This window comes from Taeniopygia guttata, chromosome 3 (genome assembly GCF_048771995.1).
Source record: "Taeniopygia guttata chromosome 3, bTaeGut7.mat, whole genome shotgun sequence".
In the NCBI taxonomy this organism is placed as follows: Eukaryota; Metazoa; Chordata; class Aves; order Passeriformes; family Estrildidae; genus Taeniopygia; species Taeniopygia guttata.
In genome coordinates this window covers 45,679,421-45,696,667 of record NC_133027.1, presented here as the reverse complement: position 1 = coordinate 45,696,667, position 17,247 = coordinate 45,679,421, and the positions used below count along the sequence as shown (strand labels likewise).

The 17,247-nt window shown below is 42.6% G+C and overlaps 1 protein-coding gene across 5 annotated transcripts in view; it reads right to left on the bottom strand.

Annotated features, from left to right (window-relative positions):
- Window positions 1–15,591, bottom strand: part of SOBP (sine oculis binding protein homolog) — a 114,389-nt gene extending 98,798 nt beyond the window's left edge. For 2 of the 5 annotated variants that reach the window (XM_072926753.1, XM_072926755.1), the window contains exons 1-3: window positions 15,187–15,590; window positions 5,916–6,054; window positions 3,862–4,047 (exon numbers count right to left, since the gene is read on the bottom strand). In XM_072926753.1, the coding sequence (XP_072782854.1) occupies window positions 3,862–4,047; window positions 5,916–6,054; window positions 15,187–15,282 (421 nt within the window). In that variant the 5' untranslated portion in view covers window positions 15,283–15,590. Of the gene's footprint in view, window positions 1–3,861; window positions 4,048–5,012; window positions 5,120–5,915; window positions 6,055–9,474; window positions 15,079–15,186 lie in introns of those variants that run through there. The other 3 variants (XM_072926754.1, XM_072926752.1, XM_072926756.1) reach the window with 3 other exon arrangements.
- Between the last annotated feature and the right edge of the window lie 1,656 nt (window positions 15,592–17,247).

The following is a 17,247-nucleotide window of genomic DNA, read 5'->3' as shown; positions in this document are numbered from 1 at the left end:
AACTAATCTTAGGATCACTTTGTTGCAGTAGGCTGTACTCAAGACTAACCCTGAGGATCACTCAGAATCTGCAGTGAAGTCTAAATGTAGTCGCCAGCTGGCTGGGCAAGATGGACTCTTACTAGCCACACAGAGACTCTTTACAGCAACTCTTTGGAGGCTGCATTGACTACTTATATGCTTCTAGATGCAGGTTGGATGGCTGATGCTGACTTATATAGTAATGTTTCATTTGGGCACTGATGCAGTGTGGTCTATCTGCCTGGTGCTGCAGATCAGGGAGTGCTCTTGCAGATAGCCTCCACATCTAAGTAACTTGCATTCTCCCGGTGGACACTTCCCATGACTGGATTTAGCATCCTCCACTGACACACCATAACCTGAGTCTGTAGATACTCAGTGCACCACATAGGGCTCATGCATTTAACTCAACCTTTTGGGGGTTTAATTATGAGGTACAGCAAGGAGAGAGTGCTTTTACTGGAGCTGTTTCTATTTGGTTAGTAGAACCCTAATGTTTTCCAGAATCATATAAGCAAATTGGAACCTAACATTTCATTTGATTAAAACAGAAATCTGAACAGCTTGAAGATAAAATCTTAGCCAGATTGCGCAAAATTATTTGGTTTTCAAATTAAAAAAAAAAAAACAAAAAAAACCACAACCAAACCAAAACAAAAAAACTCCACCAAAACAAAAATCACTTTACTGCAAAATAGGCATGAGGGAAAAAAAGGTCATTTTATTTACTCTTCAAGGTTTTAGCCTTGTCATACAAAATACAGGTGCAAGGAGGACACTTGTTCAAAGCTTTCCAGCATGCTCAGGGAAACCTAGTCTGCCGAAATCTTCAGTGACAGTTTCCTAGACAGTTCAGGATCAGCATTCCTTCCTGCTCTTTTTCGAGCTGACAGCTGTTTCTGATAAAGAATCATACTTGCCTTCCTAGAAATCCTGTTTCCCTCGGCTTCCTGTGTCTTTTCTACCTCTGCAATTGCTATGTCTTCTTATTTCTCTTCGGGTCTGTGAGCATCCCTCATGCTCTTGTTCCTCTTACCTGTATTGAATCTTATCAGCAAAATTATTCAACTAATTATTCAATGGATCTGCTTATCCTCTTCAGACCATTACACTCCTGTCCAAATGAATACCTCAGCCTGTCTCTCTGACACCTCTTTACTCATGCTGACCCTTCTGTTCAAGATCAATACAGCAAGAATTAAAGTCTTAATAATTTCTCCCTGAGTGCTCACTCCATATTATTTGCTCAATAAGGATGGACTGCACCATTTTTCCCGTCCTTCAGGTTCATGATTTAGGTATCATTTTCACCTGTGGGCACTCCCTTTTGAGCTATATTGAAGTCTTGTAGATTTTTCTCCTGTATGATATCTAAAAGCTTTTCTCACCGTTCACAAATTCTGGACACATCCTAATTCTTAGCCTCACAGTCACTACAGTGCATTGCTACCTGGTGTTCTCACTGGCCTGTAATGTAGCTTTGCCCTCTGTGTGTCCACACAAAACATGCTGCCAAGATCCCTTTTTCTGCCCAGCATTTTAACTTGAAACTTTCTCTTGACCTCTCTCTGCCTCTCTCTCCTGTCCCCTTACTTCATTTATCCACTCAAAGGTGGATAAATACTTTGGTGGTAGTGGCAGATCAGTCATAGCCTGTCTGTCCCTCATGCTGAAAATGTCAACCTTCACCTTATTAATTAATTTTGTGAGTCTAATCACTTGCCTGCTCAAGTCAAAGAAGCACCTCTGTGCTGTTTCCAAAGTCATCCTCCCTATGCTTGCGAGGGACTCCAAGAAAACATCCCCAGAGTTACTCATCTGGCCTTGTATCACTCTGAAGTTTTCTGCTTTGATGTAGTGCCCACAAAATGGTGTCAAAGTGCAGTGCCAAGACCACTGCCTCGCACACTGGCTCTCCTGGAGCCTTTGTACTCCCTTTCCTACCAGTTGTTTCTTGCCAGGCTCTTCAGGGTGATCATGGCTAGGGCATCTACACCCTAAGATAAAACAAAACCATTACTACCCATGCTTATTGCAAATCCCACAAAGGTGGTGATTCTCCTCCCCCTCCAAACCTCCCAAGCTTTGGTCTCTAAAACATTCATCTGCTCAGAAGTCATCGTAATCTAGTGCTCATTACCAATCACGGGAAAAAGTCAGAGAAGGCAGAGATTATACATTCGTATCTCCTATGCAGGTAAAACAACATTATTCATTGTTAATGAATTAATTAAAAACCTAAAGGTAGAAAATACTTATGAAAAGCTCTCTCTATACATTACCCTTAGGGGTACATTTGAACACAGGATCATATGTTGTAGGTGGACAGGCAAAGAACAGAAGGCAGTTGACTTGGCCAAAATTCCCTTGTGTCCACTTAACTACTGTTGCAGTAATTTGTTTTCCTACTTCATAGTTCAATCTCCTCCTGCTTATTTGGTGTCATAAAAATCCAGCAACTGTGGCAATTTGCACAATGCATGCTATAGCCTTGTGTTCACATACCACAAATTCAGCATTCTGGATTCATTCGTGACTCACATTTGAGGGGAAAATAGCTTGGGATGGCACAAGCCCTTGATTAAAGCTTTAGGGCCAAATCAACAACAGCTGAGGATCCAGCCCATATGGCCTGAGATCTTTAGCTGTGTAAAGGCTGCAGGAATGGGCCCAAATAGCTTTGGTAATTAGCAACTATCGTATAAAATAGATTGAAAGTCTTTGGCAAGGAGCGCGTATTGAGTAACATTTGAAAATTATTCATAGCATATTACATACTTCTTTAGAGTTAAAACTCAATGGCATAACAATAATTTAGAAGGGGCAACTGTAGTCTATTACACATCCAAGAATAGGCAAACACTTTCTGGGATTAATTGGTATTTTACAACTACCTTTAGACAATGTTATGAAGGGAAGATGTGACCTGGGATCTGATCCTACAAGCAGTTCTGCCTCTGCAGAGGCACCCTGGCACCCCCTGGCATGTCTTTAGCCCTATGTGTGGAGAACTGATGTTCTTGGGTAGGAGTTGCATATCACCTTGTATTCCTCAGTGCCTTGGTCACTCAAGAACAACAACAACAACACCTAGGGATGTCCACGGAAGCAGGACTCAGCCTGCTGGATGCACCAATTTTCACATCATGCAGAGCAGTAAACAATAACACAACAATTAATCATCCTGGTGTAGCCGTAAGAGCTACTTCCACAGATTACAGTAAGCAGGCATGCAGAGTGGAATAAGTCATATTTCATGCAAACTCTGAGGAATGGCATGTTAGAAAACCACTCCTGATAAAAATCTAATGAAAATGTAAAACGTCTCAGTGCAGTCTCCTGGGTAGAGTCAAAATCATATTAAACCGTTGAGAGACAGCGGTCAGGGATTTCAATGGGAATCAAGAGACAGTTTTCCCAGTATGAGCTTGTTAACCTGATATAAAGACATGATACTGATTTGATGGCTTTGTCTCTTTCACTGTTTCTTTCATGCAGCCTATTTTTAATTTAATAATGTATCATTAATTTAGTTAAAGGCTTTATTAACCAGAACAAAATCTTTATTATTTTTTCTAAAAGCAAATGCTGTTGAAGTGCTGAGAGCATAATCCAGCATAAGGAGTATCACAAGCAATGCAAGTTTGTTGTCATTGCATTTGCAGGAGATTTTCAAGACTACTAAAGTGATTAAAGCCACTCTCCCTCTCATTTTTAGAGTAATCTGTGACTGGATTTTAATAATTTTGAAATCAGCCCTCTTGCTAAGACACCATGATCCAGTGATCTCAGGACATTGTCAGTAACAATAACCATTTTTACATGTTCTTTAGGATTTACCTGCTGGTGGCTTTATGAAAGGTGGTGGAATTAATGGGACAATAATAGGTACATTCCCATGATCCTTCGACCCTGCTGGTGAGTCTGATAGTCCATTTCCTGTGGCAAGCCCTGGGTAGCTTGGGTTTATATTGTACGGTGAAATAACACTGTCCTCAGGTAATTTTGGTTTTGGCAAAGAATTTTCTGTAAAACACAAAGAACACATTGTACAGTATGACACATAAATTTCTTAAATGGCCCTACATACTTTCAGCAATCTCTTCATTAAATTACTAACCCCAATACAAGAATAGTGCACAAAAATCCAGGTATTTTCCCTTTTTAAAGAAATTGATACTTTTCAGTAATCTTCAGAAGTGCTCCATTCTTTTTTTAAAATCAAACTCACACTTTCTCAAAATCAAACTCACACTTACCTTCTTTTTGCAGAAAGTAAAAGGTGGGATTATTTTGTCATGCGAGCCTTAGTATGCCTGATATAGTCAATGGTATCCTATTCTTGTACTTCATTTCTACTGTTTGCATGGTGGTCACAGTGTGCTGTGACATCACCAGTACAAGGAGCATAAACTGAAGAATAAAATCATTCCTATTCTCTATAAATAATACGAGTAGTAATAATGAAAGGAATTTAAAGAAAGGAACAAAATATTGAAATCACAGCAAAGTGTGCACAAAATGATGGCAGTTATTATTCTAATTCTTTAATCCCAAATCACCTCAGGATTCTTATTTTTAGGAATTGCTCTAATATATCTCAGCCATGGGACTCCTGCTTCTCCCATATCTCAGAACACGAAATGTGCTTTTTTCCCATCCCAAAAACTGCATACACCAAAAATTTCTACCTATCACAGGCATTCAATATCTACGGTACATAAAATATATTAATTCTATCGTGTGCCTATTAAAAAAGTACGTCACAAATTTCATCAAGCTTAGACTGGAGTCAGTAATCATTCAGTAAAAGATGTATTTATTAAAACAGGAATAAATTAAGTGCATTACTACACAGGCACAAGTTTCTTCAAAGGTAGCTTAATTACATTACTTTTTCAATGAAAAATAAATATTGATCACCAATGTTGTTATAGTACTGACAAGCTGCAAACATTCGATTTTAACACAGTTAGGTTGTTTCACCTTACCTCTAATTTCTTCCCCTTATTTCTAGCCATCTGTCCCTCAGCACTGGTCTCTCTGGTGTCAGTACTCATTGCAACGCTCTCTGAACATGGTGCTGCTTTGCTGCTAGCTATCAGAAAGAAAACCCAAACATTGCTGCCCATGAACACAGTGAAAAGTAGCACTCCAAGTGGATAAAAGCTGCTGGAATCTCCTCTCTTTACCTCACCTTTGAGGAATTCCTGTTGGATAAGATGCAGCAATTTTCTACTTTTATCCTTACTCTGATGATAAGCCCCTATCCACTCCCTAAGACTGAGAAGTCAGAAGGCAAAACCTGAATGACCAAACAAACCAAAAGGCTCTCACCCTTTACATTTTGAATCACAAAAATTCAGCAATGTATCAAACAAATTTCATCTATGGAAAATTTCTACCACAATGCAAAAGACAGTATAATACAAACATAGATGAGAAGCCTTTTGTGAGCATTTACACTTGTTCCTACATTTGTGACTATTCCAGTTTAAAATCTTACAATATTTTAAAAAGTTGTAGACCAACCAGGCTTAATATCGAAGTAAAAAGGTCCTTTAAGGCCACCCTGCTAAGCACTCCTTCCTTTCTCCAGTTGTGAGTAATTTATTGATATCACAGGCACATGGCTTTCAACTGACACATGAAATGCATTATTTGTGAAGATTTATATCAATAGATAACAATATATCAATAGACCAACAGCACATTTGTTAAGTGACTTTCCTCATAGCCTATGGGCTTCCCTATACCGCAAGGTACTCTCAGGTATTTTTATGTAAAGCAACCAAGACACAATCAGCAGAACATGCTTCACAATCAACACCAATCAGACAGGTTGAGCTATTAATCCTTCTTTACATGAACACAGAAACATGAAGTCTCGTTACCTTTGAGAACGGAAATGTGCTGGCGGCTTTCCCCATCTGCTGAGTAGTTCCTGAATTCAATATCTTCTCCATCTTTTAGTTCTACCTTATCATAACCATACCAGCCAAGGAGCTCATTCATAGTGTTTTCAGCAAAGTTCTGAAAGAGAAAAATTACCTACTTATTTATGTAATCAATAACCATTTGGAAGGAAGGGAGGACTGCATAAATCGAACCATATCTGTGCTACATGAGGAAGTGTCAGGTTTGGCCCACCTCCTCAAAGACTAATGTTCATTTCATAACTCAAGTGCATAAAGTGAAACACATTTAAATCTCCAACTGGCACATGTAATTATGACAGAGACTCATATGTCTGTAATTTAAAGAAAATGAAAAGGAGAGTTATTTATGACTTTTGCTCTGACATTCAATGTCAGAAATATTTTAACATACATTCCTCACACAAACTTGTCTGTGTTGCCATAAAATATTTAAGAGTGCAGCAAGAGAATAACAGAAAACCAGGATTTTTTTCCAGCCAGCAGTTAATCAATCTTACTGCGTTACAGACTTTTCAGCTGGAGCAGGTCACTGACACAATTACAGTTCCTTGAGGTGCCCATGAACCAAATCAAATAAAATCACAGCAGACGGTTTTTCTCAGTTATAAACCCTTGCAAAGTCTAAGCACTTAAAGATTCTTCACTGTGAAAGCATTCTACCATCATTTTTCATACAAATGTTTCTTATATTTGTTTAAGAAAACCTTTCCCAATTTTGCCGTATTTATTTTAAAACCAATTTCCAAGCAGCTGAGTGGTTACATTTTATGTTTGTATGGAAATGTAAAGTATGGAACATGACTGTCATAACCCTCAATTTCTATTAAAAATATGTCCTCCAGGTCATGAGGCAAAAATATTTCTGTAGAAAATGCTCATTACTGGGCCAGAAGATTTAGTGGAGCAAGTTAAGAAATCTGCAGCCAGGCAACGAAGCTTTCTGAAACCAAATAGTGCCACAGAGCTCCACAGATTATGGATATAGGAAACTACCAAAGGAAACCAGCCAACGAATTATTGCAATGGCAAAGATCAGTTTAAAGTAGTATGACAACTATAAGTTGAAACAAAAAAGCCACACACAGAGCCTTTCTATTTGGTTTTTGCAATTTTTTTAATCAACACTCTTCTATAACAAATTCCAAACTTCATATTCCTCCAAGATCTTGACATCTAAATTAATTCTTCTGATAAGCACTGCCTCCCAGGACTCTGGCAAAGGAATAAGGAGAATACAACACCAATTCAAAACAAATGGCGAATGTCAAATTTGCAGGTTGCCAGATTTTGTCTAGTAACTACTCTAGCTTAATTTTTGAGTGGGAGAAAGTCTAATGATAGAACACAGCAATTCTCCAGTCATTTAAACAAATAAATAAAATTAATCAGATGATAATTGCTTTTGAATTCAAAGCTACAGCAGGCGCTGTATCCCAGAACCTCGGAGCACCGCACTGCTCCTGGCTCATTCATCACACCAGATTACATAGGTGTTCCTGTCACTCAAGGAGCGCTGTAAAGCAGCTATAAGCAATAAACACAAGCAATTTGTACTCTTCCAAGAGTATCATCTGTGCAATTATGCTGCAAACACATTTCAGGAAAAGAAACCCCAAAACAAAATCCCAGAGCAGACCCCTAAAGCATCCATTTCCATTTTTTCTTTTCCCCTCTGCATTTTCACCTTACCATCTGATGGAAGTCACAATTCTGTGGCTGTCCTGTGCAGCCCCAGATTGCTGAAAAATATTCCATCATCCCACCTCTGCTTCTAGACTCAGCAATTTAAGTATGATATGTGAATTAGGTCACTACTACAGTTTTCAATGAGTACAATGCAGTGCAAATGTGGCTAACAACTACCTAGATTATTTGAATGATGCAGTGCTGTGTTTTAAATACTAGCAAAATGAAAAAAAATTCTAAAAGTTGTTTTTCAATTGTGTTTTTGTTTGTTTGTTTTTTAGCTTTTTAGAAAACTTCTCTCCTAACATTCAAGAGACCCAGTGCACCAACCCTGTTTGTAACCAATAGGAAACCAATAACAAAATGTCCTGGACCTGGGGAGTCAGATCTCAGCACTGCAGCACACCCAAAATGACCTGAAAGGGCCCGTGGAGGTCCAAAGGCAACATCTGCCGGTTTCCCTTGCTTTGCTAAATTTCAACTATGGAGACAAAGCCCTAGAGACTAATCTAGCAAGGTAGAGACCAATAGACAAAGTCTTACCGATTTAAACCCCATGCAACCAAATTAATCGAGTAGCTCTAAATTTGCCTCCTGTGGATGCTTTGTGCTCTATTTGCACTGCTGATCAACTCAGACAATTAATAATTTCCAATTACTTGTCAAGGAATACATAAGCAAGGTTGTACATATGTTTGTTTTTTCCTGAAAATTCATACATGCATCTGTCCCTTCGAAATGTAGTCAAAATGATGTCTGGGTTTGTAATGGCATGAAATTTAAGTACCTTTCATATCTCATTTAAACTATCCATGATAAGTGATGCACCAAAATGAACATTCATACTGACAAAAAATACATTGGATTTCGAAATCATTCATCATAGAGATCTGACTCTTTTATAAAATGGTAAATCAATTGTGTCTTTTCTACTAACTTCAATATGAGTACAATGAGGTTGCATGCCAGCAATAACAAAAGTAAGCACCTTTTTACATCAGTTTCCCAAAAAAGGATGGCTTGGATTTTTAAAAAAATAAATAAATGAAGAAAACTATTAAGACGCTCTCTTCCATAATTTATCTTATCTACTACAATGATGCAAGTCACCCTTAATACCGTTCCCTCAGTGACTAACAGCCAGAGCTCCATTACACCACACTTTATCCACAGCAAACGGAAAGCATGACCCCATCCTTAGCAAGCTGAGTGTCAAACTTGAGAAATGTTTTTTTCCACACTGACTCTATTGCATAGATGGGTATCCAAAGAACATCACCTCCTCTCAGACTCCTGACTACAACACCCATTTGCAGAGATGTCTAACACCCTGACAGCTGAGAGCATGCTGAAGCTACTGCCCTGAAGCTGACCACTATTAATTCATTGTTTTCATGTATTTCCCCTTCTTCCATTTCAATGATAGACACAAAACACATGGATTCAAGACATGGTAACAAGATGGGAATTGTAAAGACCAGTGTGGTGGCAATAGTTGAAACACAAATTATTAGATAATTTTTCTCTCTGTGAATGCAGGGAAGGGGAGGAAAGAAGAAAAAGAAAGAAAAAGTAAGAGAGACAATGACCAGCCCTTGGTGAAGCTGAGGAAAGAAAGAAAGCATGTTAATACATAACCTGTACATGCAGAGCAGAACATCACTGAAAGATATACAAGTATCAAAGGCTTAGTGAAAGGAAGGGTGATGATTGTAACTCTGAGGCTTGAGAAAAGCAGGAATGGGGACTCAACAATGGAGCAGGAAAGCAGAAGCAGCAGTGATCAAGCAAGCTAACCAGGATTCAGAGGAATTGCAAGATAATAGACCTGCCAAAGACCAGGGAGGAGATGTGAAGGCAGATGTGGATGACCAGATGGAGGATATGCAAGGAGCTGCAATTCAAAGCTTCAGCAGGAACAGGACAGCAGAGGCATTAAGGTAGTCCATGCCTACTTTCAGACTCATTCCCCAGAAGGATGTGGAGTGTCTGCAGGATGAGGCTGCCACCTCAACCCCACAGCTGTGCCAAAGAGCTGGGATGATCTGAAAGACTAGCATAGAGAGAAAACCTTACTCATAATCAATAAAATCTCAGGTCAGCAATCACACTGCTAAGCTGGGACCCTTAGCCCAAAAGTAGGCCCTCTGCAGGGACCCACAGATTTCATTGCAAATGTAGAGCACGGAACCTAACTTCAGCCAGGTGCAGAGGCAATGCTCAGTCCCCTGCACGAAAGCAAGAGACCAAGCCCTGGTGCCACCCACAGTGTGGGTCAACATCAGAGCTGAGAAGAAAACCACAGAAATCCTGTTCCACATCCTTCCATGCTCATTCTGCCACGCCATGCACCAAGCAGACAAGCTTTTGAGACCACAGTGGAAACACCAGTCCCTCTGCAGCTGCCAGTGCACCCAGGCAGTTGGTTAACATCCCACAGGAGCCAAACCTCCTGCTCTTCCCTAGCTGAAAGAGCACCATTACAGCTGCTGACTGCCTGAGCACTCACTACGGCTGCAGCACAACCAGCTCACGCCTGCCAAAGAAATCAGCCCAAAAACTCTCCAGTGACCCCACTCACACACCACAGCCAAAGCCCTTCCTTTCCAATAGATGGCAATTCGGCTTTTGCCCACTGCTAAGTCCCAAAGCACTTATCACTGTGGGGCAATGAGTAATTTGTGTGTTTTAACTGTATGATTTCTCTATTCTTGTACTACTTCCCTCCTGGAAGAGCCAGGATAACTAACTGTTATGCTCATCGGTATTTCTACTTGAATTTGCTCCTTATTCCCCTGAAAGATGAAGAAGAGTGTGTTGACTTGCTAGACTGCAGTTTCCCTCCTTTCTGAGTCTGACTTATATGTTAGGCAGTAAAAATATAATCACATTTATTCCCACTTTAGGATTCATTTCATCGTAACAGTACATGTACGGTTTGATTTTTTACATTACAATGCATCATTTCCCCAAATCTTCGCTATTTAATACATTCTCAAGTTATGCAATGCGTGTCTTTCCATCTTAGATCTCTTGATTTTCCTTCTCTATGAACCTTATTCACAGGGGGCAAGGCCTGGCTTCACCGAATGAGGCCTGGCAAACATGGAGGCAGGAAACACAGGGGAGCTTGAGTCTGTCAGACTCATTTTCTTCTAGGTTTTACTGCTGAATGTTTATTTCAGATCTGGGAGGAAGCATAGTGGCTCCACTCCATTTCCTTGCCTGCATAACCCACTCAGTGCAGAGCTCCACAAACTCACTTTTCACTTTCACTGCATCAAGGAAATAAAAATGTTTCTATGGGCACTATATAAACTTGGATCTTTTCTCCCAGGCCTCACATTCTTTCCTTGTTTATGCCATACTGAATACTGTGATTAGACCTTTACACTACCAGAAAGCACAATTCCATTATGCTTTACTTTTCTTTGTCCTCTCATATATGTTTGGCTCTGTATAACCCAGTTTGTTTGGGGAAGCACTATTGCTGCAGTGCCCTGCCAGGTGAGGCTCCCTGCGCAGACAGGCAACCCCTCTGCAGCCATCCCACAAAACTTCTATGCATACTCCACAGAAATAATGCAATTGATAAAGTCAGTCTGCTTTTCCACTTCCCCAAAGATATTTTTTTGCTTTTCAAGAGAGAAGGGAGGAGTTTCCTTGAAATCTCCTGAGCGCTCTGAGCAAACTGGCTCGCTCCAGGCACAGGGCTGCTACGCCTGCTTCACCGCTTTCCTCCTTCTGATAGTACTACTTTCAAATGCCAAACAGGGACTATTTAAACACTAAACTGAAAGATATTCTGATGAGTTTACTATTCAATGATAACAGATGGAGCTGCCCTAAGCTCTAGGCACCACGAACAAAGCCCAATTTTAGACACAAATTAGTTATTGAGAATATTTATGGACAGCAAACTCCTTGGGCACTTGAAGCAGCCCTGTGAAATTACAATGCAAATTAATTGCTTACCTTCCAACTGCTAGAGACACATTGCCTCATCTGTACGGGAGAACTTCCAGTGCAATTCAGTACTGGATGTAACCTCACCTCACAGCATTGCAGAGCACCTAGCTATTCCTCCTGAGCAGCACTGCTTCCTGGCAGCAGGATGGCAGATGGAAATAAGGCAAGGAGGGATGGATGGGCGATCCACCACTGTGCCTAGACAACTGCTTTCATCAATTTCACAGATATTTTGGTCTTAAAACAGTAGTAGATTCCCTGATGACAAAAGGTTTGGGTTTAAGAGGTGTTCTGCTATTCACCAGCAAATGAAAATGGCACCAAACTGAATTTCAGAATAACCATAATCCTCCAAGGCACGAGGTGAATGCTACCTCTGGAAGAAAAACTTATCTGGAAGAAAGTCTTATCTGAAGGAGGACAAAAGAAAAAACAACTAGAAAATACAAAAGAGTGGCTGTAAAGGTCACAGTGTAACAAAACAGTTCCTCATGAATATATTTTTCATTGAAACGCAATATCAGAAAGCTGTGCAGAGTCATGTACTTTTTGCACACAACATTGTATCAAATTAAAATTTGTTATAACCATCGTGTACATTAGGTTAGCGATAACAAAAACGTAACTCAATATCTGGCGTAAGGAAAGAGCGAGCAACCTGACTACCCATCCAGTCATGTTAAAACCAAGCTGTGACACTACTGTTGGAAAACACTAAAGCAAGCAGTTAGGTGTTGTGACCCTTCTCGAGTAAATATCTGACTGTATCAAACAGCAAATCTCAAAGGAAGTCTCTGTGATGAGGTAATATTATTGCTCATTCATAGCGCCTTGAATTTACTGTACTTAAAATAGACACTTGTACCAATGGCCTTTTTATTATCCAAAGTGGGGGGAAAAAAAGAAATCACATATACACCAGTCCTTTTTCTTTCTGCTAGCAAAGGGACGCAATTCGATCCAACGTGGGCTGAAACCTGAGTAGGTCACTGTACACCATGATAAAATTCCCTAACCCCTGAGCCAAATTTCCCTGAGGGGGCCCTCCTACTTCTCCTTTACTTTCCAAGCTGACTTTTCCATTCCCTCTCTCGTCTTTTCCTCCCCTTCATCTCTTTCATTTCCCCTACCTTAAAGCCTTGATATCTGATCTGCTGCTGATACTCAGGTTACAGTTTTTACAGCTTAGGCTGTCTATTGCTGTATACATTCCTTTCTTTCTGCTCTGCTGTGATTACTTACCAGAGCTTATTTTACACTGGTCCAGATGAAAGCAGTTCAGATGAAGGGAAACAGCGAGCCTGTTTGAACATTACAGATACAAACCTACACAAGGGCACATTGTGCTCCCTCTGTCATTTCACTGCAAACATTTTGCACACTGTAACCAATTTGTTACATTATTGTATTCTCCGGGTTTATTAAGAACAACTAGACATCTTAGTTCATCAGTAAAGAAAAAGGGTAAACGATCACCACAGGATTTTAACTTTATCAACCAGTCAAAAATTCAAACTACTTCTTTTTCCTCCTCCCTCTTTTTCCCCTTCTTAGACGATAGCAGCCAACAGCCCTACTAAAAATGCATAGCACATATAACATAGTTTATGGTGAAAGGTGGGCTGTGGATGGTTCTGCCATCAGCTATCTCACTCTCAACCAGAAATTACACGGGTTCAAAATGTCCTTTCTACACACCCTTAGTTTTTAAGTCAGCTGAAATCTCGGGGTTCCTAACCTTAAGCAGTTAGACATGATTAAAAAAGAGAAACTCTCTACATGAATGTTAATGCTAGTGCTTAATACCAAAGCATTAGTTTAAAATTGTGTAATTTTTCTCCTTCACACAATGTTGTTTTTGTTTCTTCCTCACCCTTTCAGACAAACATCTGTTATACTGTAGAAGAACAACTATCTCCCAAACCGCTGAGTGTGCCTGCAGCCAAAGTAAACAAAACAAACCCAGAGGATCCAGCACAGTCAGCCTTTATATCCAGCCAGGATAACATTTCACATGTTTTGATTAAAATTAGCTAATTTGTAATTCTAGAACGTATGAAACTTAAAAGCTGCAATCCATATAGATCGCATTAGGCGATGCTCTGAGGGGCCAATGCCCCGTACTACAGACCTCTGCAGTCCTCAAAACTATGTGGGATTACAATGAGCAATGACTCTCCCGTGGCCGCACAGAGCCCTCTCCGAAAATAGGATGTGTCACATATCTCACAAAGAAAGCGGGAGCTCCTCTGGACTTGAAGCTACTACAGTTTGTTTCCAAAGAGATGCACCAACACATTATTTTGTTTGTGCCCCTAATACTACTCTTGCCCACATTTACACTCGAAGTGCACACAGAATCATGTACATGCTCATTACACAGGCAGCAAGAACAAGAATGCCTGCCTTGGGCAGGAAAGGGCACCTAACCGAAATTAGTGGTGTGCAAAAGAGGGGAGAGGGGAGGGGATGTCACATTCCCGTTTAATTTTATATGGGGAGATCAATATTCTAGAAAGCAAAGATATTTTCACTAGGCATCATGCATATTTATACACTCGCCTATATAGTGTACATACTACGTGAACGAGTGACATTTTCCAGGCAGTCTTCCACTTATAATCAGCCTTTTAATAAATGACATATTCAAATTAAATCTCAGCAGCTTTATCTCGTAGCCAGACTGTGCTGTTTTAGTCACTTTATCTGAGCATTTAACAACAAGTTCAGCTGAAGTCTAGCAATACATTGTTACCAACTTTGGGGAATTAGAGACAACAAACACACAGGGAACAGACATGGAACACAGGCGCAAAAAAAAACGACCGGTCCAGCCTGAACAGCGACCTAATGATAAAAGAAGTTCCAAAATAGCGCGTTTGTGCCACCGCAGCCATCCTAACATCTGGAGCGGCCGCCAGAGCACAGCTGGAGCGGCACCAGTTCCTATCAAGCAGGACAGCCCTCCGCGCGTAAATAGACTTCCATCAAAAGCAGCCCTCGGACCAGCCACCTTCCAGCGACACCTCTGCGCTGCCGCGAGCCGCGGAGCGAAGCGGTGCAGCAGGGGAGGAGGCGAAAGGGGCAAGGAGAGAAAAGGGGTCTCCGCGCTGAAGCGCCAGACTGATGCACGGCTCAGACCGCAACGTTTCACTTTGACAATTTAATTACACAGTTGCAGCTGGCTACTGAATAAGGACAGAAATACAGTGTTTAAAACAGATCCCTTTCTTTCCTAACTTTAAGGGCTTCGCAGCTACCTGAGGGGTGGCTATAGAAAGAAAGCGGGAAAAAAAAAAAAAAAAAAAAAAGGCCCATCATTGGCACCCGAGGAGCTTAAAAGCCCAACGAGAGAGTTATTTTTAAAAAATAAATAAAGCTGGTCAATGATCAGGATTTGCAGCCTGTGAATTCGTCTCTGTTTGCAGCCCAGGAGGCGGAGTTGAGACACATTCAGTGCATCCTACAAAAAAAAAAAAATGACAAGAGATCCTTTCTTATTTCATCTCCATGCTCGGAGGCAGGGGGTGCGGGGGGGGACCCCGGTCCCGTCCCCATCACAAGCACCTACCTTCATCTCCTCGTTGATCTCCCGCTTCACCGGGTGAGCCGGCTTCCTACTCCTTTTATTTTCAGGAGGTCTTCCTTCTTTCTCCATTTCTGCCATTTTTTGCGCCTACTTGGTGGTGGTGGTGGTGGAGATGAAATGGCTGCTGGTGCTCTGGGGGGGCCGGGAGGGGCGCGGGGGGGCGGCGGCGGCGGCTCTCAGTGGTGGCAGGCGGCGCCGCGGAGGGCCCGGGGGGAGCGCGGCGGCGGCGGGCGGGCGGGGGGCGCGGGCGGGCAGGGGCGCGGGTGCCCCGGCGAGTCAGCCATCTTCTGCCTCGCCGCCGGCCCGCATGGGAGCGGCGGGGCGGGCGGGCGGGAGGCAGCGCGGAGCGAGCCGGCCCCGCGCCTGCTGTGGCGCTGCTGGCGGGCTGCCGCGGAGGGGGCGGCGGAGGGAAGGGGGAGGCCGGCCCCGGACCGCCGGCGGGCGGGGCTTGCCGGCACCGAATCGGCCGCCGCTGCCCGCCATGGGAGCCGGGGAGGGAGGAGGTGCCGAGCACCGGGCGGAGCGGAGCGCGGCGGAGAGGAGGGGCGGTGCACACCCGCCCCCGCCCCCAGCCCGGGATGGGGAGGGGGGTCCGGTGCCCCCCACGAACACCCGAGGGGTCCACTCGGCCTGTGCCCTCCTCGCAGCCAACCCGTCCCGTCCCGACCGCTCCCGTCCCGTACGGTCCCGTCCCGTCCCCGCCGCTTTCAGCGGGGGCTCTTCCCCTGATCACTCCTGGTTTTCCCTTTATCTGCGGCGGGGAGGTGCGGATGAATGGTTTGGTGGGACGCGCTTCAGCGAGGAGGTGCCGGATTACAGCACACACTGTGGGCGATACATTGATTATTCCTAGGCTCTGCTTTCCCGCTTTCCCTGGCAGTCCCTGATTACTCGATACAACACATTACGGCACGGGGGTGTCCATTGTTCCGATAGTCAAAATTGTAATCGTACGGGGTTTCTCATTACGACTGCGGTACACCTTAAAATGATACTGTTTTTTATAAAAACACCCAAACCCACAGTCGAAAGATAAACTGCGTTCTGTGTGGGCATGAGTAGGCTCCCCATAAGAATCTCTGTTTAGCCTGTCAAAGACAAGTTCGGTTTGCGTGCAACAATGTTTAATTTACATTCTCTGTTTCCAAAGCTTTAAATCACTGGCACTTTTTAGCATGAAAAGTTGAGCACAACTTTGTTCGTTTCGTTACTAAAATGAGCCTTGCCTGCCTGCCTGTCAGAGCGATTTCTAGAGTCACGGGGCACATTTTCCCCCGTGACTTTGAGAATAAGAAGAAACGGGGATTTTGCACAGTCCTCAGCTCTTAGAGCATCGAGCATCAAAAGATGAGATAGCAACCAGACTGAGCCTGTAATATCCTAGAGCACATCCGCTGTAGTAAGGTCACGGCCGCTGCGAGGCGAAGGTGCTGCTACTCCCCTCGCTGCCTAAAAGAATCAGCAGATATTGGAAAAAAACCCAGCCCTGATCGTTTGTTTTTCGCAGAGCAGCAGGACCTCGCAGAGACCCTCGAGAAGTCTCTGCTGATAGCAAAGAGTTGCAGGAGTTCAGTCGCAGCAGGGCTTGTGCTGTGGGCTTGGTCCGTTCTGCGCACCCCAAGAACACAAGGTCTGGGCTCAAACCCACCAAGCAGCAAGCATGAGAAGAAAGGAAGGTTTTTTTTTTTTTTTTTTTACTTGCTTGTAGTATTTTAAAATACAGTGATTTCTCAAACTTGTGGAAACTTTTGACTACAGGTAACCTTCAAAGGATGGTGCTTAGTAGCAAGATTCCCCTCCTCCTGCGCCTCACCACCACTACCATCAGCAGCAACTTCACCTCTATGTTTTCCTTACCATTTTCTATTACAAACAAATCAGTACAGTTGAGCTCTCATTAAGTACAGGAGATATTCCCAGAGTCTCAGTGTATTCTTTCACACAATAAGAATAAGACAGACAGCACAAGGGGAAGTTGCTTTGAAACACAACCTCACATGGTTCTTTGAAACCTTTGGCTGGAAAAAGCCAGCCAACCTCAGA